The sequence below is a fragment of the Symphalangus syndactylus genome, chromosome 12, assembly GCF_028878055.3.
Source record: "Symphalangus syndactylus isolate Jambi chromosome 12, NHGRI_mSymSyn1-v2.1_pri, whole genome shotgun sequence".
NCBI classification, from domain to species: Eukaryota; Metazoa; Chordata; class Mammalia; order Primates; family Hylobatidae; genus Symphalangus; species Symphalangus syndactylus.
In genome coordinates, this window is record NC_072441.2 from 84,254,774 (window position 1) to 84,280,640 (window position 25,867).

The 25,867-nt window shown below is 46.4% G+C and overlaps 1 protein-coding gene across 2 annotated transcripts; it reads left to right on the forward strand.

Annotated features, from left to right (window-relative positions):
- The first annotated feature begins 111 nt into the window (after positions 1 to 111).
- SYT11 (synaptotagmin 11) lies at positions 112 to 25,809 on the forward strand. Of its 2 annotated transcripts, none has more exons than XM_063626811.1 (4): positions 112 to 399; positions 8,553 to 9,379; positions 21,113 to 21,236; positions 21,811 to 25,809. In XM_063626811.1, the coding sequence occupies exons 1-4, from the start codon at positions 366 to 368 to the stop codon at positions 22,119 to 22,121; spliced, it is 1,296 nt and encodes a 431-aa protein (XP_063482881.1). In that variant the 5' UTR covers positions 112 to 365; the 3' UTR covers positions 22,122 to 25,809. The 2 variants fall into 2 exon arrangements, with proteins under 2 accessions (XP_063482881.1, XP_063482882.1); XM_063626812.1 differs by having other exon boundaries at positions 21,113 to 21,233.
- Positions 25,810 to 25,867: the final 58 nt, after the last annotated feature.

The following is a 25,867-nucleotide window of genomic DNA, read 5'->3' on the forward strand; positions in this document are numbered from 1 at the left end:
AAAACTCGGCGGTGGGAGGAGTCCCCTCCGGGAGAGCTTCCTGAAGGGGGCGTGGTCTGACTTCCGTAATCTTTCGGACAGAGGCGGAGTCTTCTTCCGAGGACCATTCGGAAGAAGGCGGAGCCTACCTCGCATCAGGACCAGTCTGACTGCACCTGCATCCTTAGCTCAGCGCATCCCCGGAGCATCTTAAGAGCTGAGCGCAGCTGACAACTAGGGGTCGGACCGTCGCAGGAGGCGTCCGCTGGATACCTTCCCCGTTCCCTGACCTAGAGCTCTACAGCTGCTGCCTCGGTACTGACCGAGGGTTCCCAGAGTTGTCTCACCATTGCAAAAACGTTATAGCAACAGCCTCTGATTACGATATGGCTGAGATCACCAATATCCGACCTAGCTTTGGTAAGTAGACTCGGAAAAACTAAGCTTGAGGTGGTCAGAATTGTTGCAAGGCCAAGGGGGCCCAGCGGCAGGGCAGAGAATGCAGCCCAGACCAGAGCCTTCAAAATGCCAGCCCCGCTAAAATCGGGCCTGTGGTGGTGGGTAGTGGGCAGTTGACAGTGCATGAACTTGAGCTATGGGCTGCAGGGACTGGCAGGGCCCGAGCCACACCGAGGGTGGGGAAGTCCAGGATGCTAAAACCTTGTATGGTGCACAGTCAGCACTGCTGGAGGTGAGAAACACCAAGCGTGCGGAGGATGTGAACCCCTCCTTCTGGGGGAGGAGAGGTGGGGTAGGCCAAGCCCTCCCCCTTGGGGCACGCAGGGCGGTGCCCCTTCCTCCCCCTCCCATTCCTAAGGGCTGCGGGGGAGGGAAGTGACAAGGGGGATGGGGCATCAAGATGGCAGCTTGGAGACTGTGGGCCGTGTGGCTGGCAGCCAGGGGAGGCGGCGGCCTCTGGGGAAAGAGGGGTGCGGGGGTGGGGAGCAAAAAGGAAGCCACTCCTTAAGACGGTCAGCTGGATGCTGGGGCTAGGAGGAAACGTGAGCCCTGCAAGCTCCATTCCGCATCGTAATGGTGGGGTCCATCCGATGCTACCAAATGGCGCTTGGCGCTGCTGGGCTGGGGGATGACGTGATGTCTATTTCTGGGCCTCCTGGCAGCGCCGAGGCTCTCCTTCCGGGGCCTTTGTTCCCTGTTTCCCTGGGCCGCCTTTTCAAAAAGGAGGACTGACCGGCGTTGATGCTGGCAGGGGCGCGATCCAGGCCGGAGGGGGAGGGGCGAAAGAGGCCCAGCCCGGGGAAGGCCGCTTTGTGTACCGCAGAAAGCATTACGTCATTTCAGAGCGGCTGGTCCCCGACCCAGCCCTGTGGGCTCCAAGATTAGTTTTACACTCCCTGGAGCAGAAAGTGGAGTGGAAAATAGGGAAGAAGGTGGCAAAGACAAGCTTGAGAAGGAAGTTTTTTCCTCTTTGGGGACTCCTGCAGTATATGCTAAAGGAGCAAACTTCCTGTGTTATGCTTTCGTGATCAAATAAATAAAATATACTTGCCCTGCTTCTCCTTGATTCAGTTTAGATGGGGGAAGCCAGTGAGAGTTGCTGCCAAAGAACCTTCTTATTCCTTCAGGGATTCTATCCCTCAGACAATCCAGAAGGTTTGAGCATCGGGACTCCAGTTTTTAGGGTGGAGACACAATCCAGCTAGGAAATGGCTTTTCTCATTCCTGAATAAGAGGTACAGTGAAATGAGCAGAATCCAGTGTGCTCTGTCCCCTCAGAATAAGGAAGAAGAAATCAAATCAGAGGTATTCAGATAACAGATCTTCACACTCATTAACTACTTGTTCTCACTTATTCCCCAAGGCTAAATCTTGATTTTATTTTTTTCTTCCACATCACCTTCTGCATCTTTATTCTTTGAGTTCTAAGTTTCCAAAACAAAAGTCCCTTTCATGATCACATGAGCAATCCATGATTTCTTCCTGTTCTTTTTCTTCTTATTCCCTTCCAACAGATTCCTTTCTTTAATTGCAGTTCCAGAATCCTTGAAAAAAGGAGATGATGTGGAACATAATATAGTGATTTCTCTTAGAGGGACTATTATTGGAAAATAAATTACATCAGCCCGTTACATACTACACTTTATTTAATCCTAACAAATACCTGCAAGTGTATGTATTATTATATATACTTGCCAGACAAGGAAACCAAGGCTCAGAAATAAAATAACTTGGCTAAAGCCAAACAAATGACTAAAGGTAGCGCTAGCTTGTTTTTGTTTTTGAGACGGAGTTTCAATCTTGTTGCCCGGGTTGGAGTGCAATGGCATGATCTTGGCCCACCACAACCTCTGCCTCCTGGGTTCAAGCGATTATCCTGCCTCAGCCTCCCAAGTAGCTGGGATTACAGACATGTGCCACCGCACCCGGCTAATTTTGTATTTTTAGTAGAGATGGGATTTCTCCATGTTGGTCAGGCTGGTCTTGAACTCCCGACCTCAGGTGATCTGCCCACCTTGGCCTCCCAAAGTGCTGGGATTACAGGTGTGAGCCACTGCACCTGGCCAATGCTAGGATTTAAACTAATGTCTGGCTGAAGCCAAAATTTATTCTCATTCCATTGTATTATATTTGTCTACTTGACTGCGAAAGGCTATGTTTAGGAAAGGGGGTGTCAATAAAAGTAGTTCTGGTCAGAAGCTGAAGAAGCTGGCCAATAGCCCAGATGGGTCTTGCAGGTCTTTAAACCATTACAGAGGATCTCCTACATAGAGAACTACCACTTCCAACTTTTTCACGTCTCATAGAGTACTTCACTTCAATGCCACAGCACTTGGGTGATACACCAAGCCAACACTCAGTTATCCATGACCATGGAGGACAAAAGGAGCGAGAAGCACAGGTCACTGCAATTTATAGCTACTTTAAAACACTCACTTCAGCCATTAGTTTCAACTTCCATTTCCCACCAAGCTTTGGACTAAAGCAAGACAGAGAGCTCTAGGTTTTAATATATTTGATGTGTCTAGCTCATTGTCTTGGTTTCAGGGAGAGAGGCAAGAGTTAACAAATACTAAAATGAAGAAAGAATAGCAAAAAATAGGAAACAAGGCCAGGGGGAACACCTAGATAATTCAAAGATGCGTTCATCTGTTTCTCTTCTTTTCCTTCTCTATCCTCCTGGAATATGAGAATTTTTCATCTTCTCTCTTTTCTACCCTATCTCCATTTTCTAACAATAAAAGTTGATGCATTGTAAACATGTAAGCAGCAGTGGGTTCCCCCCACCCCGCCCACTGCTGCAGAGAATAAATCTATGATAGAGCCAAAAGAATTGCCCAGGTGTCTCCTAATCTAAGCCTTCAGATCTCTCTTTATTATCATTCCAAAAAATATGCCTGTCTTGGTAGTTTCCTGTGTTCCTCTTCTCATAGAGACAATGTTCAGTTTCACTAATGAGTAGCAAACAATTTGCAGGAAAGCACCTGATTGATGAATGGAGAGCCACTTCCTTAGGCTGTGCCCATTCTTAATGGCAACTGAATCCAATTAGTTGTTCAACCAAATATTTACTGAACTCCTATTAGAAGCAAGAGACTCTGAGGGATTCAAAGATCCATAGGATATTGTTCCTGCCTGCCTTCAAGTAGCTTACTACCAAGGCTGTCTCCATTTTGTGAAAACTTTCTCTAAAAGCTATTTCATTTAATACTTTGAGACTAAACACTATTATTATTCGGTATGGATATAGACATGGTCACCTTGATTTATTTTGTTAATAATGTTTTGCTCCTTATCTATATTACTTTAAAATGTACCCGGGTACAGTGGGTCATGCTTATAATTCCAGCGACTCAAGAGACTGAGGCAAGAGGATCTTGAGGCCAGAAATTCAAAACCAGACTGGGCAACGTAGCACCTTGTCTCTAAAAAAAAATTTTTTTTAATTAGCCAGGCATAGTGGCATGGGCCTGTAGTCCCAGCTATTCAGGAGTCTAGGGTAGTAAGATTGCTTGAGCCCAGGAGTTCAAGGCTGCAGTGAGCTGTGATTGCACCACTGCACTCCAGCCTGGGCCACAGAGTGAGACCATGTCTCTCAAAAAATGATAACAATAAATATGTATTTTAAATAAAATGTAACTCTTCCTTGGTTAGGCATGGTGGCTTACACCTGTAATCCCAGCAATTTGGTGGAGACTAAAGCAGGAAAATTGCTTGAGCCCAGGAGTTCAAGACCACCTGGGCAATAAAGTGAAGACTCATCTCTAAAAAAAATAAAAAAATTAGCCGGGCATGGTGGCTCACGCCTGTAATCCTAGCACTTTGGGGGGCCAAGGCTGGCAGATCACTTGAGGTCAGGAGTTCGAGACCAGCCTGGCCAACATGGTGAAACCCTGTCTCTACTAAAAGTACAAAAACTGTCCAGGCGTGGTGGCACGTGCTGGTAATCCCAGCTACTCAGGAGGCTGAGGCAGGAGATTCGCTTGAACCTGAGAGGCAAAGGTTTCAGTGAGCCGAGATTGCGCCATTGCACTCCAGTCTGGGCAAAGCAAGACTCCGTCTCAAAAAAAAAAAAAAAAAATTAGCCAGGCATGATGGCACATGCCTGTAGTCCCAGTTACTCAGGAGGCTGAGGCAAGAAGATCATTTGAACTGGGGAGGTCAAAGCTGCAGTAAGCTGTGATCATGCATGCCACTGCACTCCAGCCTGAGTGACATGGTGAAATTCCATCTCTGCAAAAAATACGAAAATTAGCCAGGTGTGGTGGCACGTGCCTGTAGTCCCAGCTACTCAGGAAGCTGAGGCAGGAGGATCACTTGAGCCCAGGTGGTGGAGGTTGCAGTGGGCCAAGCTTGTGCCACTGCACTCCAGCCTAGGCAATAAAATGAGACCCTGTCTCAAAAGAAATTAAAAAAGTAAGCTCTACCACAATGCCTGGCAGGGACATATAAATTTACACAAAAAATAGCAATTTTATCATTGTCACTGCTATACACAATATTACATGTATATTATGACCAGTGCAGATGAAATTATACCTGCCTCTCATGTAATCTGGACATTATACTCATAGTATTGTGCTCATGATGCTCATAGGCTTTCTAGAGAAGATAAACCTTTCATTCAGGTTTGGAGAGAAGAAAAAGCCATGGATTGGTTGGAGAGAATAGGAGAGGATACCTCTAATAGAAGGGAAAACAGTAGGCATTATACTAATTATAGTCCAAGCTTGTGGTCGCCTAAATTCCTAAGTCATTTTTGACTTATCAAGTGATGTTATTGATTATAAATAGGTTTTTGAGTCCAAATAGAAATTTACATTTATCCCTGATATATGTAATCATCTTGACTCAACCTATTTTTTTTTTTTTGAGATGGAGTCTCGCTCTGTCACCCGGAATGGAGTGCAGTAGCACAATCTCAGCTCACTGCAGCCTCTGCCTCCAAGGTTCAAGCTATTCTCCTGCTTCAGCCTCCCAGGTAGCTGGGATTACAGGCACCTGCCACCATGCCCGGCTAATTTTTGAATTTTTAGTAGAGACAGGGTTCCACCATGTTGGCCAGGCTGGTCTCAAACTCCTGACCTCAGGTGATCTGCCTACCTCGGCCTCCCAAAGTGCTGGGATTACACGCATGAGCCACCGCACCCGGCCTCAATCCTCTCTTTCTAATCTGCAGAGGCTGTTTTGAATTCATTGACTCTTTTGTTCACTGAATGCTTACTATGTGCCGCATAGTTCTAGGACGTGGGACTATAGCAGTGAACAAAACAAACAAAGTTGCTGTTTTATTAAGCTTGTCTAGTGATCAAAGACAGATAATAAATATATGTCAGGATAATAAGCTCCATGAAGAAAAATAAGGAAGGGTGATGGGGACATTATCTTACTTGGGGCAGACAGGAAATACTTCTCTCATCCAGTGAGGTTTGAGGCTCACAATAAGTGAAGCAGTGAGCTGCATAGATGCCTGATACAAGAATGCTTCAGGCGGGGCGCGTTGGCTCACGCCTGTAATCCCAGCACTTTGGGAGGCCGAGGTGATTGGATCACTTGTGGTTGGGAGTTCAAGACCAGCCTGACCAACATGGAGAAATCCTGTCTCTACTAAAAATACAAAAATTAGCCGGACATTGTGGCACATGCCTGTAATCCCAGCTACTTGGGAGGCTGAGGCAGGAGAATCGCTTGAACCCAGGAGGCGGAGGTTGCGGTGAGCCGTGATCGCGCCATTGTACTTCAGCCTGGGCAACAAGAGCAAAACTCTGTCTCAAAAAAAAAAAAAAAAAAAAAAGAATGTTCCAGAAAGGATCGGGGAAATGCTGGAATTATGTCTATTTCCTTTTCTTTTTTTTTTCCTCGCTCTATTGCCCAGGCTGGAGTACAGTGGCACGATCTTAACTCACTGCCACCTCCACCTCCTGGGCTCAAGTGATCCTCTTACCTTGGCCTCCCAAATAGCTGGGACTACAGGCATGTGCCACATGCCCTACTAATTTTTGTAATTTTTTTTTTTTGTAGAGATGGGGTTTTGCCATGTTGCCCAGGCTACATTTATTTCCTTAGTTCTCCCTCCCTTCCAAGTGGTCCCCTAAAAAGTAAAATGGAAAACTATAGGCCTAATCTGGACCTTTAAAGCCTAAACCCAACTTAGCCTCAATGAACTTGAGGGAGCGAAAAAACTTGAGGGTCCAATTTTTGTAGGAAAAGATAAGACTAGGGTAAGGGAAACAAAAAAAAAAAAATCTATTTCTCTCTCTCTTTTTTTTTTTCTTTTTTTTTTGAGATGGGGGTCTCGGTCTTTTGCCCAGGCTGGAGTGCAGTGGTGCAATCTCTGCTTACTACAACCTCCACCTCCCAGGTTCAAGTGATTCTCCTGCCTCAGCCTCCTGAGTAGCTGGGATTACAGGTGTGTGTCACCACACCTGGCTAATTTTTGTATTTTTTTTTTTTAGCAGAGACAGGGTTGTGCCATGTTGGCTAGGCTGGTTTTGAACCTGACCTCAGGTAATCTGCCTGCCTTGGCCTCCCAAAGTGCTGGGATAACAGGCATGAGCTGCCACACCCGGCCTGTTTCTCTTTAGTTATTTGTTCATCCAACACATAGTGCCTGCTACGTGTTTTAAGTGCTGAGGGTACCGCAGTGAACAAAACAGACATACATTTTTGTCCTCATGAGACTTATATTCTAGTGAAGATAAATAATAAATTGTAAAATAATGTGTGTGGGTGTTTATTCTTACATATTTGTGTATGTATTTTATATATTTTTTTCTTACATGTGTAGGGGTGTGTGTATCAGAGAGAGATAATGACAAGGCCTGTTGAAAAAAATTAAGCAAGGCTAGGAAGAGTGGGTGGTGAGGATGGAGAAGATTGCACTTTTTAATAGGGGAGTCAGGAAAGGCCTAAGAAGGTGACATTTGAGCAAAGATCTGACATTTTCCACTAATAGGGAAGAAAACCCCTATTTCTTCCAGCGAAGGATTTATTAAGGTAATAATAATGAAAAGAGAAAGTCCCTATTTCTTCCTATTTAGAATAATATATGTATACATAAATACATATATATACACACACACACATATATACATATACACACACATATATACATATGTGCCATATATATATATATACATATATATATATATGTATATATATATACCTATTTTTTGCCTACAATGGATGTATTCATCCTGGAGGAATACTTTTTTTTTTTTCTGAGACGAAGTCTCGCTCCATCACCCAGTCTGGAATGCAGTGACACGATCTTGGCTCACTGCAACCTCTGCCTCCCAAGTTCAAGCGATTCTCCTGCATCAGCCTCCCAACTAGCTGTGATTACAGGCACATGCCACCACACCCAGCTAACTTTTTATATTTTCAGTAGAGACGGGGTTTCACCATGTTGGTCAGGCTGGTCTTAAACTCCTGACCTCAAATGATCCACCCGCCTCAGCCTCTTAAAGTGCCGGGATTACAGGTGTGAGCCACTGCACCAAGCCTTGTATTTTATATACCTGGGAGCTAAAATTTTGGAACATATTTTAAAAGTACATAAACCCAGAATTCTTCCTTTTGGCACCCATCCATTTTTACTACCCTGAACACCCTACCAAGACCATCTAAACTCAGCTCCACACCCTTCCAGCCTACCCTGACAGCAAGTCAGTCAGTGCAGGCCCTGTTCTGGATGCTATGGAATATCCTCCTGAAACCAAACATCTTGTGTAACAGTTGAAGTGAACAGGTGCTCATGTAAAAAGGTGATCTTAGAACACGTACAGAGCAGCTTTATGTGAAGCACAAATCAATATGAGCAAACCAAGTCTATAAGTGCTAAGAGAAGGTTGAGAAAAGAACAGAGAGTCAAGTGGGGTGCTTCAGAGAAGGCTTTCTAGAGAAGCCTGGGAGGAAAAGCCGTGGAGCGGTTGGAGAGGTTGGGAGAGGGTGCCTCTAATAGAAGGGAAAAACTCTGAAGCCCAGATGAGCACATTTTGCTTTAGAGGCTAGACTGCAGATTAGCTTGGCTCTGGCAGCGGCAATGAGCAGGGGAGATCTAGACAGGAGGTAAAGTCCACCCGCCCTGACACATCTCTGGTCTCTGCCTTCAGATGTGTCACCGGTGGTGGCTGGCCTCATCGGGGCCTCTGTGCTTGTGGTGTGTGTCTCGGTGACCGTCTTTGTCTGGTCATGCTGCCACCAGCAGGCAGAGAAGAAGCACAAGAACCCACCATACAAGTTTATTCACATGCTCAAAGGCATCAGCATATACCCAGAGACCCTCAGCAACAAGAAGAAAATCATCAAAGTGCGGAGAGACAAAGATGGTCCTGGGAGGGAAGGTGGACGTAGGAACCTGTTGGTGGACGCAGCAGAGGCTGGCCTGCTAAGCCGAGACAAAGATCCCAGGGGGCCTAGCTCTGGTTCTTGTATAGACCAATTACCCATCAAAATGGACTATGGGGAAGAACTAAGGAGCCCTATTACAAGCCTGACCCCCGGGGAGAGCAAAACCACCTCTCCATCATCTCCAGAGGAGGATGTCATGCTAGGATCCCTCACCTTCTCAGTGGACTATAACTTCCCAAAAAAAGCCCTGGTGGTGACAATCCAGGAGGCCCATGGGCTGCCAGTGATGGATGACCAGACCCAGGGATCTGACCCCTACATCAAAATGACCATTCTTCCTGACAAACGGCATCGGGTGAAGACCAGAGTGTTGCGGAAGACCCTGGACCCTGTGTTTGATGAGACCTTCACCTTCTATGGCATCCCCTACAGCCAGCTGCAGGACCTGGTGCTGCACTTCCTTGTCCTCAGCTTTGACCGCTTCTCTAGGGATGATGTCATTGGCGAGGTCATGGTGCCACTGGCAGGGGTGGACCCCAGCACAGGCAAGGTACAACTGACCAGGGACATCATCAAAAGGAATATCCAGGTGAGTAGGAAGTGTGTGTTGGGGAGCAATGGTAGGTTGGGGGAGAAAATATCTCAGGGGATAAATGGAAGGGGGAGGGGAGTGGGATGGGTGGCAAAGAAGGGCTATAGAGAGGAAGGTCTTGGCTGTCAAGGATAAGCAGTGGTCAGAGTAAGACAGAGGGCCTGGCAGATTAGGTCTCCTCTAAGAAGCAACTTCCTGAGGAGAGAAGGTCCGATAGCTTTCACCATTTCACTTAGTGGTTGGCATCCTGATGCTGTCCAGCTTACTTGGAACAGGCTGGCCTACCATTTGTAGATCCTTCATTATATCAGGGATATGGGGGCTAATTTCCTCTCCAAAATGATGTGATCTTCCTCCAGTGAATTTATTTTTCACAGCTGAGAAGCTATGACAATAATTCAGTAATGTTTCCCTCATCTTCCCTTTCCCAACCCTAACCTAGGGGCATAAATGATACCATGTACGTCTTTTTTTTTTTTTTTTTTGAGACAGAGTTTCACTCTTGTTGCCCAGGCTGGAGAGCAATGGTGCAATCTCGGCTCATTGCAACCCCTACTGCCCGGGTTCAAGCGATTCTCCTGCCTCAGCCTCCCGAGTAGCTGGGATTACAAGCACCCATCACTACGCCTGGCTAATTTTTTGTATTTTTAGTAGAAATGGGGTTTCACCACGTTAGCCTGGCTGGTCTTGAACTTCTGTCCTCAGGTGATCCACCTGCCTCGGCCTCCGAAAGTACTGGGATGACAGGCATGAGCCACTGCACCCAGCTGTCATGCACATGTCTTCTTATGACCATTTTACAATGCAATTCAATGAATTGCTTCACCCTTCTAGGCCCAAACCTTTGCCATAGACACTTCCCCTCTCTCCATTTCTCCTGTCCTCCCTCTTTGTATTAGAAGAGCGATGAGGGCCCTCTATCCTGCCTTCTCTCCCCCTCTTCCCACTGGACCGACACTGGCTCTTGAGTTGTAATTTCAGGAGCACAGTAAGTGTAGCCCCACCCAACCCAATTAGTTCATTTATTTCTTCCACAACTGGGGAGGCAGTGAAATGCTGCAGTTAAACACTTGGGCTCCAGAATTGGACTGCACGACTTTACTCTCCAGCTTACCACTTGCCAGCCGTGTGACATGGGTGAGTTACTCGACCCCTCTAAGCCTCTATTTTCTCATCTGTAAAATGGAGCTGATAATATTGCCTTCCTTACAGAGAATCAAATTAGATAATATGCCTGGCATATGAGTGCCCTTGAAGAGGTTTCACTTTATTGAAGGAGAAAGACAAATATTTTTTGCAATTACTGTATAGTGAGTATGGTAGGTGCTATGAAAGAAGTTGTTGAAATTTTAAACTTAGAGTTTCATGTCTTTTTCAGGGTATAACATAAGTGGTTAAAATAGCGAGGACTTTGAAGTCAGACCTGAGTTTAAATCCAAATTCCACCAGCTAAATGACCTTGGGCAAGCTGCTTCACTTTCGCTAAGTCTCAGTTTCTTATGGGAACAGAGTAGGATGATGATTTTATATAGCTACTAGGACATAGTGAGCCTTCAATAAATTGTGACCATTACTATTGTTATTTCTATTATTAGTCAAGTTTGATACCTGGGTGGTGCATGTGGTTTGTAAATATTTATATTTCGCTTTGACACAGTGAAGGAAGACAAGGGAGGAATCGGTGAAGGAGGTTAGGAAAGAATTTCGAGGCCACTAGAAACAACTGCACATCTCCCAGAAAGAGCTCTGCCTGTGGGCAGATCATACTTATTTCTTGATACCTTTTTTACCTGCAAGCCCTCCCTGGACTCAGTGGGGAGACAGGAGGCTCAGGATTGGATAGAAGAGGCTCCTAAGTTAGCAGGTGCAGAGTGTGCAGTGAGTACCCAGGAACAAGGTTTGCCTGCTGAAGAAGGGCACTGTGCCAAGTCTGGGTGGGGGACAGCAGGGAGCACACTCTGTGTGTGTGTATTCTTGCCTTCTCTGCTCTGTCGTAGGCACCTGTCCCCCTGCAGCCAGCCCGGTCCTGCCTTTCATTGCCTGAAGGAACTGCTACTGCCACCTGGCACACTCAGATCCATGTCACAGGGGCCAGGGAAGTCCAAGAATCTTGAAGAATATTAGACACATTTGTGATTGTGATTTAGGGTAGAGGTGGCCCTCAGGACATCTGGCCCCAAGAAGGGTTTATTGAAGTTATGTTGGTCCACCTAATACAAGGGCTCCTTGGCTAGAAAATCACTCTGAAAGAGGTTCTGCTAATTATAGGAAAACTTGGTGAACGTCAGAGCATAAACAAGACACTGCCACAACATCTTGTGGTTCTCAATGCCAGGATACAATGAGACATCCCAGAGTCCAGCCCTGCAGGGGTTTTTGCATCCTCTGAGGCTGGAATCAGAAGGTGTGAACAGAAACGGAAGCGGTGGCCTGTTTCATCCCCTTCTCTCCCCTCCCCTGTCCTCCCATCTTTTTTCCTCAGGGCTCTGCCGACCCATTCTGCTGTTTCCTTATTCCCTTCACAGCAGCTCGCATCCTCCACTCCTTCCCTTGTCTACCTCTCCTTGAAGGAGGAGCCTTTCCAATACACCCTTCCCTGTGACTCCAACCTTGGTAAAGTCACCAACCAGCTGGACTCCTCCAGACAGCTATACCCTTGCAGCCCAAGGCTAGGAGTAGAACATGGCTCTGTGCCAAGCTGCAGCTGGGAAGAGACTGGCAATGAAAGGGACTGATTTGGGCTGGGAACAAAACAGCCTCAAATCAAGAGCACTGGACACAGCACAGACAATGGCATTTGCTAAACTGCCAGGGGCTCTTGGCAAGAGCCACATTTCTTTCCACTTTATTAACTCCCTTGAGGAGGGATAAGCCAGGGCTAGGATCCTGAGCAACACAAGCCCTGGAGGAGGCCTGAGATAGGACACTCAGAGCCTGTGCAGCCCCACCCCAGAGACTTCCAGCCTCCCAGCCTTCCTAAACCCATTTTCCCAACCAGCGCCCGTAGGCAGGACTAGGTTCCATCTGAGCCACAGCTGTCATCTCCCTACTCACTCATCCACTAGGTTCCCTAGAAGTGCAGGCTGCAAATGTCTATTCCAAATCCTCCCTACTATAGCAAAGTAGGATCTCCCCTTGGTGAACGTGAGCTAGAGCTGCCCTGGACCATGCCACACTGGCTGTAAAGGGCTTTTTCCTGGTCTGGATTACATAGACCAGGAAAAAGCTACCGCACTCTAGCCTGGATGACAGAATGAGACCCTGTCTCAAAATAAAATAAAATAAAATAAAATAAAATAAAATAAAATAAAATAGAAAAGATAATATGGCCAGGCACAGTGGCTCACACCTGTAATACTAGCACTTTGGAAGGCCGAGGTGGGAAGATTGCTTAAGCCCAGGAGTTTGAGGTTGCAGTGAGCTATTACCACAAACTGCACTCCAGACTGGGCAACAGATCATGTATGTGTATTGCAGGGAGGAAAGGGGGGATGGGATTGAATGTTAAGGTTTCGTTTTCCCATGGTTGTGATTTAGGGTACAGGTGGCCCTCAGGACGTCTGGCCCCAAGAAGAGTTTACTGAGGTTATGATGGTCCACCTAATACAAGGGCTCCTTGGCTAGAAAATCACTCTGAAAGAGGTTCTGCTAATTATAGGAAAACAGACTATCCCTTGCCTAAGTATTATTTCTTCTGAGTATATTCTTTAGGACCACGGTTCCTGTTCCTCTGTTCCACTGAAAGAGCAAGGAGATTGCCCTCAGAGAGCCGAGCCCCGCAGCTCCGCCAGGCATGAGAAAATCCGTTCTCCCCCTTGTCCTTCTGCTTGCCTGCCCCTCAACAGGGCCTTTGCCTCACTAGGCCAAGGGGCTGGGAAACAGAGCTTGCTCACAGCCTTCAATGGCTCTTTCAGAAGAAAGAGCCATTGACATAGCTACTTGGAATGGGAATTGGGTAGAAAGAGAAAGGGAGGGGGCTTGAGAGAACGACATTAAACTGCCTTCAATGCAGAATGGAGTGGCATTCAGGTGGTGTTGTGGCTACAGACTTGGGCATCACAAAGCGGCACTGAGTGGGGATGGGCATGCTGCCTGTGTGAGATGGCCCAAGGTGAAGGAGGGATCAGATGGAGGACAGTTGCCTGAGGAGTGATTTTAAGGGAGAAAAAAATGAAAAGGGTAACCAGAAGTTGTCTACTTTCCCAAAAAACTAGGAAAGAGGCATGGGGATTTTGATTAGGAAGATTTTCCTAGAATGGATGATTTAGGATACAGAATTTTAAATAAGTAATAGGGAAACCTAAGCTATAATCTTGTCATTAATGTTATTCTTGCAAATAAAACTGTGCTTTTAAAATCAAATGTCGACCAGGTGCGGTGTCTCAGGCCTGTAATCCCAGCACTTTGGGAGGCCGAGGCAGGCAGATCACAAGGTCAAAATATCGAGACCATGCTGGCCAACATGGTGAAACCCGGTCTCTACTAAAAATACAAAAATTAGCTGGGCGTGGTGGCAAGTGCCCGTAGTCCCAGCTACTCGGGAGGCTGAGGCAGGAGAATTGCTTGAACCCGGGAGACAGAGGTTGCAGTAAGCCAAGATCACGCCACTGCACTCCAGCCTGACGACAGAGCAAGACTCCATCTCAAAAAAAAAAAAAAAAAAATCAAATGTTGCTTTTCCCCTCACCTATCCTTCCTCTGTGTATAAAGTTAGAATCATATTTAAAGACTGCATATTTAGTATTTAGATACTCAGTATTGAAGGATGGCCCCAGAAATGGATATATCAAACCTAGCTAACATTTTATTATTATTCATGGAAACAGAGGGGAGCAGTAGCCAAAACAATGCAAAAGTCCTTTCTAGATCAGTGCCGTCTAATGATGATAGAAATGTTCTATATTTGCACCATGCAGTGTGGTAGCTACTAGCTACATGTCGCTATTGAGCACTTGAAATGTGGCTAGTGTAACTGAGGAACTATAATTTTAATTTTATTTAATTTAAATTAAAATTTAAATAGGCACATGTAGCTAGTGGCTACTGTATTGGATAGCTCAGTTCTGATTGTTTTGGAATCCATTCAGTTTTCTTTTCCATATGGGATTACTTTTCATTTGATGTGGCTAATAGTAAAAATGAGTTTATATTCACTGATTACATTCTGACTTCTGGCAAAAGGAAAAAGCCCAGAAGTATACTGGTTGGCAAGGGCAACCAGACTGTAATTCAAAACTGGCTGAGGGCATGGTGGCTCACGCCTATAATTCCAGCACTTAAGGAGGCTGAGGTGGGCGGATTGCTTCCACTCAGGAGATCAAGACCAGCCTGGCCAACATGGCGGAAACCCCAGACTTGGTGATTCACGCCGGTAATCCCAGCTACTCGGGAGGCTGAGACACCAGAATTGCTTGAACCCAGGAGGTGGGGGTTGCCGTGAGCTGAGATTGTGCCACTGCACTCCAGCCTAGGTGACAGAGCAAGACCTTGTCTTGAGGGGAGAAACAAACAAACGAAAACACACTGGCTGAGGGACCAAGCATGGTGGCTCACACCTGTATTCCCAGCACTTTGGGAGGCTGAGACAGGCAGATCACTTGAGCCCAGGAGTTTGAGACCAGCCTGGGCAACATAGAAAAACCCCATCTTTACCAAAAATACAAAAATTAGCTGAGCCTGGTAGCACATGCCTGTAGTCCCAGCTACTCAGGATGCTGAGTTGGGAGGATCACTTGAGCCCTGGAGGTCAAGGCTGCAGTGAGTCAAGATCACACCACTGCACTCCAGCCTGGGCAACAGAGTGAGACCCTATCTCAAAAATAAAAATAAGGCCGGGTGCGGTGGCTCACGCCTGTAATCCCAGCACTTTGGGAGGCCGAGGCAGGTGGATCATGAGGTCAGGAGATCAAGACCATCCTGGCTAACACGGTGAAACCCCGTCTCTACTAAAAATACAAAAAATTAGCCAGCCGTGGTGGTGGGCGCCTGTAGTCCCAGCTGCTCAGGAGGCTGAGCCAGGAGAATGGCGTGAACTGGGGAGGCGGAGGTTGCAGTGAGCCAAGATCGTGCCACTGCACTCCAGCCTGGGCGACAGAGCAAGACTCCATCTCAAAAAAAATAAATAAATAAAAATAAAAAATAAAAAATAAAAATAATAAAAATAAAATAAAACTGGCTGAGGATACTTTCCATGGATACAATCAAGAGCTGACAATAGGCCAGGCATGGTGACTCACGCCTGTAATCCCAGCACTTTGGAAGGCTGAGGCAGGAGGATCATGAGGTCGGGAGTTCGAGACCAGCCTGGCCAACACAGTGAAACCCCATCTTTACTAAAAATACAAAAATTACCAGGGCATGGTGACACGCACCTGTAGTCCCAGCTACTCGGGAGGCTGAGGCAGGAGAATTGCTTGAACCCAGGAGGTGGAGGTTGCAGTGAGCCATCGCACCACTGCACTCCAGCCTGGGCGATAGAGCGAGACTTCATCTCAAAAAAAAAAAAAAAAAAAAGAGCTGACAATACAAATGTTATGGATAAGGACAAAATGTGGGGCTTCTCTCTAGCAGAGAAAAAACATGAAAATATTTTTAAGGTTGATTCCCTTTTGTATTTCAATTTCAAATCTAAGGGGTGAGTTTAAACCTTGGTTAGATTTTTATTTTTTTCCAAGACAGTCTCACTCTGTCGCCCAGGCTGGAGTGCAGTGGCACGATTTCAGCTCACTGCAAACTCCACCTCCTGGGTTCAAGCGATTCTCCTGCCTCAGCTTCCTGAGTACCTGGGATTACAGGTGTGCACCATCATGCCCTACTAATTTTTTGTATTTTTAGTAGACGGGGTTTCACCATGTTGGCCAGGCTGGTTTTGAACTCCTGACCTCAAGTGAGCCGCCCTCCTCGGCCTCCAAAGTGTTAGCATTACAGGCGTGAGCCACCATACCCAGCCTAGTTAGTTATTTTTTATGCCCTGTGAGAGACATTTCCATATGCTCCTAGGACGAAATATAGACTCTAAATTTTTAAAATCATGTGAAATATCACAGTTTCATTCCTTGAGATGACTTAAGGCCTACAATCAAGGCACAAACTATTAGGCTTATTTCTTGTTTTTTATTGATGAGTTAATCGGCATATTTGCTGCTGCTGCTCTTTCCGGCACCAGACATACCTGAGTAGATAGTGAACTAGCCTGGGAGCTTAAGGGTAGGATTCCTCAGTATCCATCTTTTCAGCCCTAGCTTCTAGCAGAGAGTGCCTGGCACTTAGTAAGTGCCTAATAAGTCATTTTTGTGGGTGTGTGGTGTATATAAGGCTGGTGATGGGAGCATAGTCTATTTTTGCTCAATTTAAGAATTCCTGGAGTAGATGACGTTTCTTTGGGGCTTTGAAGCATACAAGGAATAAGGGTGATCATGGGGGGATGATTTTGTCCCCAATCTTTTTTTTTTTTTTTTTTTTTTTGAGACGGAGTCTCACTCCGTCTCCCAGGCTGGAGTGCAGTGGCGCGATCTCGGCTCACTGCAAGCTCCACCTCCCGGGTTCACGCCATTCTCCTGCCTCAGCCTCCCGAGTAGCTGGGACCACAGGCACCTGCCACCACGCCCGGCTAATTTTTTTGTATTTTCGGTAGAGACGGGGTTTCGCCGTGTTAGCCAGGATGGTCCCGATCTCCCGACCTCGTGATCCATCCACCTCGGCCTCCCAAAGTGCTGTGATTACAGGCGTGAGCCACCACGCCCAGCCAAAACTCACCTCCTTTTATTTTCTTTATCCCAGCCTCATCCCCACTTTCTAAAGCTAAAAACACAAGAAATAGTCCACCCTTTCCTCCCTCTTCCCTACGCTTCACAGCCAATTAACTGCCCAAGCCTAAAAACCCCTGATAGTTCTTCCTGAGACATATTTTACCTCCATGTCCATCTCCTCTGCCATAGCCCTAGTTCCAGTCCCAATCATTTCTTCTGTAGCACGTTGCTACAGAACAACGGAGTCTGCTTTTTAGAGATGGAGTCTCACTCTGTCGCCCAGGCTGCAGTGCAGTGGCGTGATCAAGGCTCACCTCAACCTCCACCTCCTTGGTTCAAGCGATTCTCCTGCCTCAGCCTCCTGCATAGCTGGGATTACAGGCACCCGCCACCACACCCAGCTAATTTTTCTATTTCTTTTTTTTTTTCTTTTCTTTTCTTTTTTTTTTTTTTTTTTTTTTTGAGACGAAGTCTTGCTCTGTTGCCCAAGCTGGAGTGCAGTGGCTGCGATCTTGGCTCACTGCAAGCTCCGCCTCCTGGGTTCACGTCATTCTCCTGCCTCAGCCTCCCAAGTAGCTGGGACTACAGGCATCCGCCACCATGCCTGGCTAATTTTTTTGTATGTTTAGTAGAGATGGGGTTTCACCGTGTTAGCCAGGATGGTCTCGATCTTCTGACCTTGTGATCCGCTCACCTCAGCCTCCCAAAGTGCTGGGATTACAGGTGTGAGCCACTGCGCCCGGCCTAATTTTTCTATTTCTAGTAGAGATGAGGTTTCATCATGTTGGACAGGCTGGTCTCGAACTCCTGACCTCAGGTGATCCACCTGCCTTGACCTCCTAAAGTGCTGGGAACATAGTCGTGAGCCACTGCGCCCAGCCACAGCAGCCTCTTTTTGACAGGGTCTCACTCTCACCAAGGCTGGAGTGCAGTGGCTCAATCACAGCTCACTGCAGCTTCAATCACCTGGGCTCAATCAGTCCTCCCAAGTAGCTGGCTCTATAGGCACACGCCACTGCGCCCAGCTAATTTTTTTTTTTTTTTTTTTTGAGACGGAGTCTTGCTCTCTCGCCCAGGCCAGAGTGCAGTGGCGCAATCTCGGCTCACTGCAAGCTCCGCCTCCTGGGTTCACACCATTCTCCTGCCTCAGCCTCCCCAGTAGCTGGGACTACAGGCGCCAGCCACCACGCCCAGCTAATTTTTTTGTATTTTTTTAGTAGATACCAGGTTTCACCGTGTTAGCCAGGATGGTCTTGATCTCCTGACCTCGTGATCCGCCCGCCTCGGCCTCCCAAAGTGCTGGGATTACAGGCGTGAGCCACTGCTCCCGGCTGTAGCAGCCTCTTAACTGAGCTTTCTGATGTTGATCTTCCTCGACTTTAGTTCATTTTCCATCTTTCTCTGAAATAATAATCATTTTAATAAAATGATGACAACTGGCCAGGCATGGTGGCTTACACCTGCAATCCCAGCAGTTTGGGAGGCCAAGGTGGGCGGATCGCTTGACCCCAGGAATTCGAGACCAGCCTGGGCAACATAGTGAGACCCTGTCTTTACCAAAAATACAAAATGTAGCCTGGCATGTTGGTGCACACCTGTAGTCCCAGCTACCTGGGATGCTGAGGTGGGAGGATCTCCTGAGCCCAGGAGGAGGTGGTTGCAGAAAGCCGAGATCTCACCACTGTCCTTCAGCCTGGGCAACAGGGTGAGACCCTGACTCAAAAAAATGATGACAGCTTTGCCACTCCTATACTCACCAACCTCCTCTTGTATGGGTGCTGCTGACTCTGCTCTTTGGTAGTGTCCCAACAGCCCTTTACTCTAGCCTTGCCCACCTTTCCAGGTTCCTGACCTACCCCTCCTATCAGCCACCCCCACTTCAGACATATTCACCTCTCAACCATTCTCTGAACACAGCTTACCTTTTCAGGCCCAACTCCTTTGTACCAGCCATTCCTGTCAATCTGCCTGACATGATCATCTCTCTGCCCATTGCTTCATGGTTTTGTACCCCCATCAACTCAGTCCAGGCATCAGCTGGTAAAGCCTTCCCTGAATCTCCATGGCTGGGTGCGGTGGCTCATGCCTGTAATCCCAGCACTTTGGGAGGCCGAGACGGGTGGATAACGAGGTCAGGAGATCAGGACCATCCTGGCTAACATGGTGAAACCCCTTCTATACTAAAAATACAAAAAAAATTAGCTGGGCGTGGTGATGGGCGCCTATAGTCCCAGCTACTTGGGAGGATGAGGCAGGAGAATGGCGTGAACCTGGGAGGCGGAGGTTGCAGTGAGCCGAGTTCTCGCCACTGCACTCCAGCCTGGGTGAAAGAGCGAGACTCCTTCTCAAAAAATAAAATAAATAAATAAATAAATAAATAATAAATTAATTAATTAAAAAAGCCTCCCCTAAATCTCCCAGCTCTAGGTGCCCAGAGCACTTAGACAGGCTTCTCATTTCTCTGACAAGTCCCGTACAGGTTTATTTACTTCTCTGACTCTTCTACTGAGTGGTAAGCTCCTTGGGAGCAACAACTGAGTCCCATCAGCTCTGGATCCTCAAAACCTGGCATGCAGTGCCTATGCAAATGTTCTTTAAAATGTTCTTGGAGGGGCCAGGCACAGTGGCTCACGCCTGTAATCCCAGCACTTTGGGAGGCCGAGGTAGACAGATCACTTGAGGTCAGGAGTTCGAGACCAGCCTGGCCAACATGGTGAAATTCTGTCTTTACTAAGAATACAAAAATTAGCTGGGCATGGTGGTGGGCACCTGTAATCCCAGCTACTCTGGAGGCTGAGACAGGAGAATCACTTGAACCCGGGAGGCAGAGGTTGCAGTGAGCTGAGATCACGCCACTGCACTCCAGCCTGGGTGACAAGAGTGAGCCTCTGTCTCAAAAAAAAAAAAAAAGTTATTGGAGGACTAGAGGTTTTTTTCAAGCTCAAAATGGAGCCTAGCATCACATTTAAAGATGGAGAAACAAAGATCAGGGTGCTGGGGAGGAAGCTGACTTGGCTGGAGAAGATACACTGGAGTGCACTTTGGGGTGGGCAGAGCAGGTGTGGATATTCACCTTGTGAAATGCAGGGACAGGTTCAGGGACTTGCCCAAGGCCATGTGGTGAGTAAGTGGCAAGGTTAAGATTCAAACCCAGTTCTCCTACCTCCCACTGTACAGTCTTCAGAACTTTTTAAAGGATAAGAACCAAATGAGAGGATGCACTTCTATAGTGAACACTGTGTGCTGGGCACCATTACAGTTTAGAAATTGTAACTTATTTAATCCTTCTGATAATGCTATGTGGTAGGTATAACCTTTCACCCACATTTTATAGGTGAGGAAACTGAAATACAGAGATGTTGAGCAACTTGTCCAAGGTCACAGATAAGAAATAGCAACTGGGCATGATGGCTCATGCCTCTAATCCCAGCATTTTGGGAGGCTGAGGTGGGAGGATCATTTGAGACCAGGAATTCAAGACCAGCCTGGGCTACATAATGAGATTCTTTGTATAGAAAAAAAAAAAATTAGCCAGGTGTGGTGGCACACACTTGTAGTCCTAGCTACTCAGGAGGCTGAGGTGGGAGGATTGCTAGAGTCCAGGAGATGGAGGCTGCAGTGAGCCAAGATCACGTCACTGAATTCCAATCTGGGCAACAGAGTGAGACCCTGTCTCAAAAAAAAAGAGAAATAGTCAGGATTTGAATCCAGGCTAATTTGGCTCCAGAGGTCATGCTCATAAATCCAAGGCTATGCGGGCTCTCCATGCAAATTATTTAATATCAGAATTATGGTTATAATGTTTCCTTTCTCCCTCCTTGTTAAATAAAATCATAACACCTTTCCAGGGGATGAGCATCTTTCCAACAAACATCATCCCTGCACTTGTCCTCCCCCAGACTCTTCCCACTGCTCTGCACACTTTTTGTGCTCTGCCCTGCACCCTCTGCCAGGATTCTCACCTGCTATTTTTTCCTCACAGAAGTGCATCAGCAGAGGGGAGCTCCAGGTGTCTCTGTCATATCAGCCTGTGGCACAGAGAATGACAGTGGTGGTCCTCAAAGCCAGACACTTGCCGAAGATGGATATCACCGGTCTCTCAGGTAGCAGCTATTTACTTCAACCTATTTCTTACTGTCTGAACCACCCCTGACTCCTTGCCGGTGGCCCAGATAGACCTCCACACTTCAAGATCCTTGCCTCTTTCACTTTTAGTCTGCTCCTCTTTCTGTAGACATTCTCTTACCAATGAGTATCTACGTCCAGTAGATTTCCCTGGCTAGGAAGATTCTTCAGTTGAACAAATGGGGTCTTTACATTTGGCAAGGTATCCTAAATAATATGCATGCCAGGTGCTAAGAGAGACTTCTCAAAAAGGCTGCAGGCATTTGTCTCTGTGCCCTTTAATATATTTCTTGGTATCATGGGATTTCTTCAGACCTAACTTGAGAAAGTTGTTCTGTTCTATTCCTGCCTGGTTTCCTTGGCCCCTCATCCAGGCAGGCAGACTCACATATAGTCAGTGTGTGTTTATTGTGCAATCACTAAAGAACACATGGGGTGGCCATCAAAGATACGAACAACAGAGCCCCCCCTTTCCCAGCATGAAATTACCATTACATAGGAAAGGACTGTGTCATAGGCCTGTCTCCCTTTTTCTTATCTCTTTGGGGGCCCCAGATCCTTATGTCAAGGTGAACGTCTACTACGGCAGAAAGCGCATTGCCAAGAAGAAAACCCATGTGAAGAAGTGCACTTTGAACCCCATCTTCAACGAATCTTTCATCTACGACATCCCTACTGACCTCCTGCCTGATATCAGCATCGAGTTCCTTGTTATCGACTTCGATCGCACCACCAAGAACGAGGTGGTGGGGAGGCTGATCCTGGGGGCACACAGTGTCACAGCCAGCGGTGCTGAACACTGGAGAGAGGTCTGCGAGAGCCCCCGCAAGCCTGTGGCCAAGTGGCACAGTCTGAGCGAGTACTAATCCTGTTCTTCTCTCCTCTAATCCCCGGGGGGCCAAGCTGGGGAGGGATGTGGAGGGGAAAGAGATGACAGAGAAGTGGACTCAAAACCTCATTTTAGTTGTAGAAGAAAATTTCTTACAAAACAAACTCCACAAAGAACACCCTATATGACCACAGCTGCAGATCAGTTCTTAGCAATGATGGTTTTTTTCTTCTTTGCAAGGCGCTAGAATCTTTTATTTTATTTTATTTTATTTTATTTGAGACGGAGTTTCGCTCTTGTTGCCCAGACTGGAGTACAATGGTGAGATATCAACTCACTGCAACCTCTGCCCTCCAGGTTCAAGCGATTCTCCTCCCTCAGCCTCTCAAGTAGCTGGGATTACAGGCGCCCACCACCATGCCCGGCTAATTTTTTGTATTTTCAGTAGAGATGGGTTTCACCATGTTGGCCAGGCTGATCTCGAATTCCAGACCTCAGGTGATCTACCCGCCTCGGCCTCCCAAAGTGCTGGGATTACAGGTGCGAGCCACCATGCCCGGCCTCTGTTTTTTGTTTTCTTTTTTAATGGGGGACAAAAGAGAGGGAAAGATCCCTACAAATCTATATATAACAATGTAACCATATACTTGCATGTCTAATACAAACTGAAGAAATTAGCCTAACTGCCAATATCAAGTTGCAGATTTTAATCCATGGAAATTGTGTTTTGTGCTGAATTGTATTTGCTGATTACCTGAAATTGGCTTCTTTTTATTGGGCTTCTCTGGAGAATTTCTCCCACTCCCCACCTCTGCAGAAGAAAATTTTGCTCTTATAAAACCTCATGTTTTCATCATTCCCATCTTTTCTTTTTATTGCCTCTTATATCTCTGCTCTTTGACCTCAACGTCTAGAGGTCTGTAGTAAGCCAAGAAACAAAGGTGGGGTGGATGAGGCAAGGTTTGCAGGAGAAAGAGGAATTGAGAAATGGGGTATTTTTGCTATCAGCTCTTCTGCTATGAAGTAGTAAAGGGCAGTCTATAATTAACTGACAGACCTAACTGAAGCACAGAGAATACATCAGACTTATGCATCCAATACATCAGAACTTGGATTTTATCAAACTTGATGACTTCTCTAAAAGGAGCTTTGGAAACTTCAAATTCAGCTATAGGATAGTACCAATGAACACATCCAGCTGATCCCAAAAGCTGTTTTCAGGTATAAGGACAAGGAGAGGAGACAAGTGATGACAAGCCATTCCCCTTTGCAGCTATCTACTGTAGTGACAGCCATTTCTTGGTTGATGGGTTGGAAGTCATCAGAGGTTTGAAGAATTACACTGGCCTTTGTTTTTGCGGAAATGCCGACCATGGAGATGCTTTAGAGTCTTCTCAAATAGCTTAGATGTTGTAATGAGGTTAGCTTTGCTTCATAAAAAAGGGGCCCTCAGAAGTTCTCCTTAAATTTTTCAATCAAAATTTAGCTCTTAAAAAAATAACAGTGTGACTGAGTGAATGAAGATAAGTTGGATTCTTTCAGAGCATTCTTTTCCTCAAAACAAGCTGCATAGTTCTTGGAATTTATGTCTTACCACACGGTGGAGGGATGGAGGAACTACAGGTTGCAATTCTTCTTCTACCATTGGGCAATAGAGGTTGAGAGAGATTCAGCATCTTTCTGGGATTAGAATTCAAGTCTCTTTACTCCTACGGCAGCTGTGTCTCCAATGTTGAGACTTTGCAGATGGCACGGACTCCATGGATAATAGGCAAACTTGTGGCCGGGCGCAGTGGCTCACGCCTATAATCCCAGTATTTTGGGAGGCCAAGGTGGAAGGATCGCTTGAGCCCAGGAGTTCAAGACCAGCCTTGGCTACATGACGAAACCCCATCTCTATCAAAAATACAAAAAATTAGCTAGGTGTGGTGCTGCACGCCTGTGGTCCCAGCTATTCAGGAGGCTGAGGTGGGAGGATCATTTGAGCCCAGAGGTAGAGGCTGCAGTGAGCCATGATCATGCCACCGCACTCTGGGCTGGGTAACAGAGTGAGATCGTGTCTCAAAAATTAATTAATTACTTAATTAAAATAAACTAGGTAAACTTGGATAGGCAGTAGATATTTTTGCCCACCTGAGAAGGCACTCAGTCAAGCTGCTGCTTAACAGCTTGATCCAGGGCATGAAAGGTTAGTTGAGACTGAAGTATTCACTTCCACACAAGAACATCACTTTTAACCTTGCTTTGGCGAAGGGAGTCGGGAAGCTGAGTCTCCATGGACTGGGGGGTGATCTTGCTTTCAGTGTTCCCTCACCTTTTGTGGATTTAAAACCATTCTGCTCCCCCTAAACCTTTTGTTTGATTTCAGCCCATGTTCTTGACAATGCAGAGCAATTCTGAGCAGTCACAAAGCCTACTCCCTGTTCTTGTCCCTGCCAACCCCCACCCCCCTATAATCTGACTCACAACTTCACCATCAGTTGGGATCATACCACTAGTCTCTGTCCTATACTCCATGAAATGTAAATACTGTATCATAAGTAGAAGAAAATAATTTTTGTTTTCTAAAAATGCATTTTGAGATAGTTTAATGTAAATCTGACAGGAGCATTCTGAAGCCCCATTAGGAAAAAATTTAAATGGTTCCTCTTCATCGCCTTAATGTCTAAAGATCAGAAATCGCTGAGCAAACCCGCTTTTGTTTCCTTCCCAGAAACAATGCAAAACATCAGATGGAGATAGTCTGGTCTTTGCCCTGCTGTGTGTGCCTCTGTAGCTCCTCCTGACAAACGTCTGGGAAAACAGCCTCACCCCACTCTCCTCTCTCTTCCCCATTTCCTTGTAGCTTTATTCCTTGCATTCTTTGGGTCTACTGAGCAGTGGGTGCTGAGGTGACAGGGGAGGAACCAGTTGTTCTGTAGCCTAGGAACTGCCTCAGTGTCTTTGCCAGAAAAAGGCAAAGAGGCGGACAGTACAGGGCTCCTCCCTCCTACCTCAGGCCTGATCCATCGTGCCCTTGACTTTGCCGTCTCAAAGTTTCTTAGCTGACTTTGGCTTTCACATTTGTTCTTTCCAGAGCTAACTGATAAGATTGGAGGAGGAATGCCTTCTCCTAAGAGTCAGTTGATAGAAAGACAAGAGAGTCACATCTTAGCTTTTGCACAAGGCATTTGTGGGAATAGGTTAGGGAATGGTCACTTCTGATTTTCCAACAGTTGCTCCTTCTCTGAAGATATCTTGATTCCTTTGGGAAGACAAGAATTTTTCTTAATAACAAGGTCCCTTTATGAGTTATTCCTTCTTCCAGTTCATCTCACTGGAGCACAGCCAAGATGGACATGTTTATGGACAGTGCTCTAGATGTGAAAACAGATAGAACTGGTTTGTGGGACGGGGCAGCTTGCTCAGGAGAGGGAATAACGCAGGTCCCTTTTCTTGGAAGGCTTGTACTACGGCCATGACAGTGACATTGCCCTCACCATGATCCCTCTCCAAAGTGGTTGTCTTTCTTTACCTTGTGTCTTCTCTTGTAAAAATGAAACTCAAAAATAAAATAAATGTGTCAAATTTTGAAAAAAAAGAAAAACTGAAAAAGCTAACATGAATTGTGTGAAATTGCATAATGCTGTAATGCTAACCTACAATATGTAATGCTATCTTGTATGTTGAATTTGCTAATGCACCACACAAGTGCAAAATAAAGACTGATTCACATTAAATAGGCACAGTGATGTCAGCCTGATTCTCTGGAAAGCTGGAGGACTCTCAGTGAGGTTAACACTC

What these genes read in the sequence shown, in the direction of transcription:
- SYT11 (XM_063626811.1), top strand. Translation starts at nt 366, where the DNA reads ATGGCTGAGATCACCAATATCCGACCTAGCTTTG. An exon ending in CAATATCCGACCTAGCTTTG is followed by an intron (nt 400 to 8,552) that starts GTAAGTAGACTC and finishes CTCTGCCTTCAG; the next exon opens with ATGTGTCACCGGTGGTGGCT. An exon ending in TCATCAAAAGGAATATCCAG is followed by an intron (nt 9,380 to 21,112) that starts GTGAGTAGGAAG and finishes TTTTCCTCACAG; the next exon opens with AAGTGCATCAGCAGAGGGGA.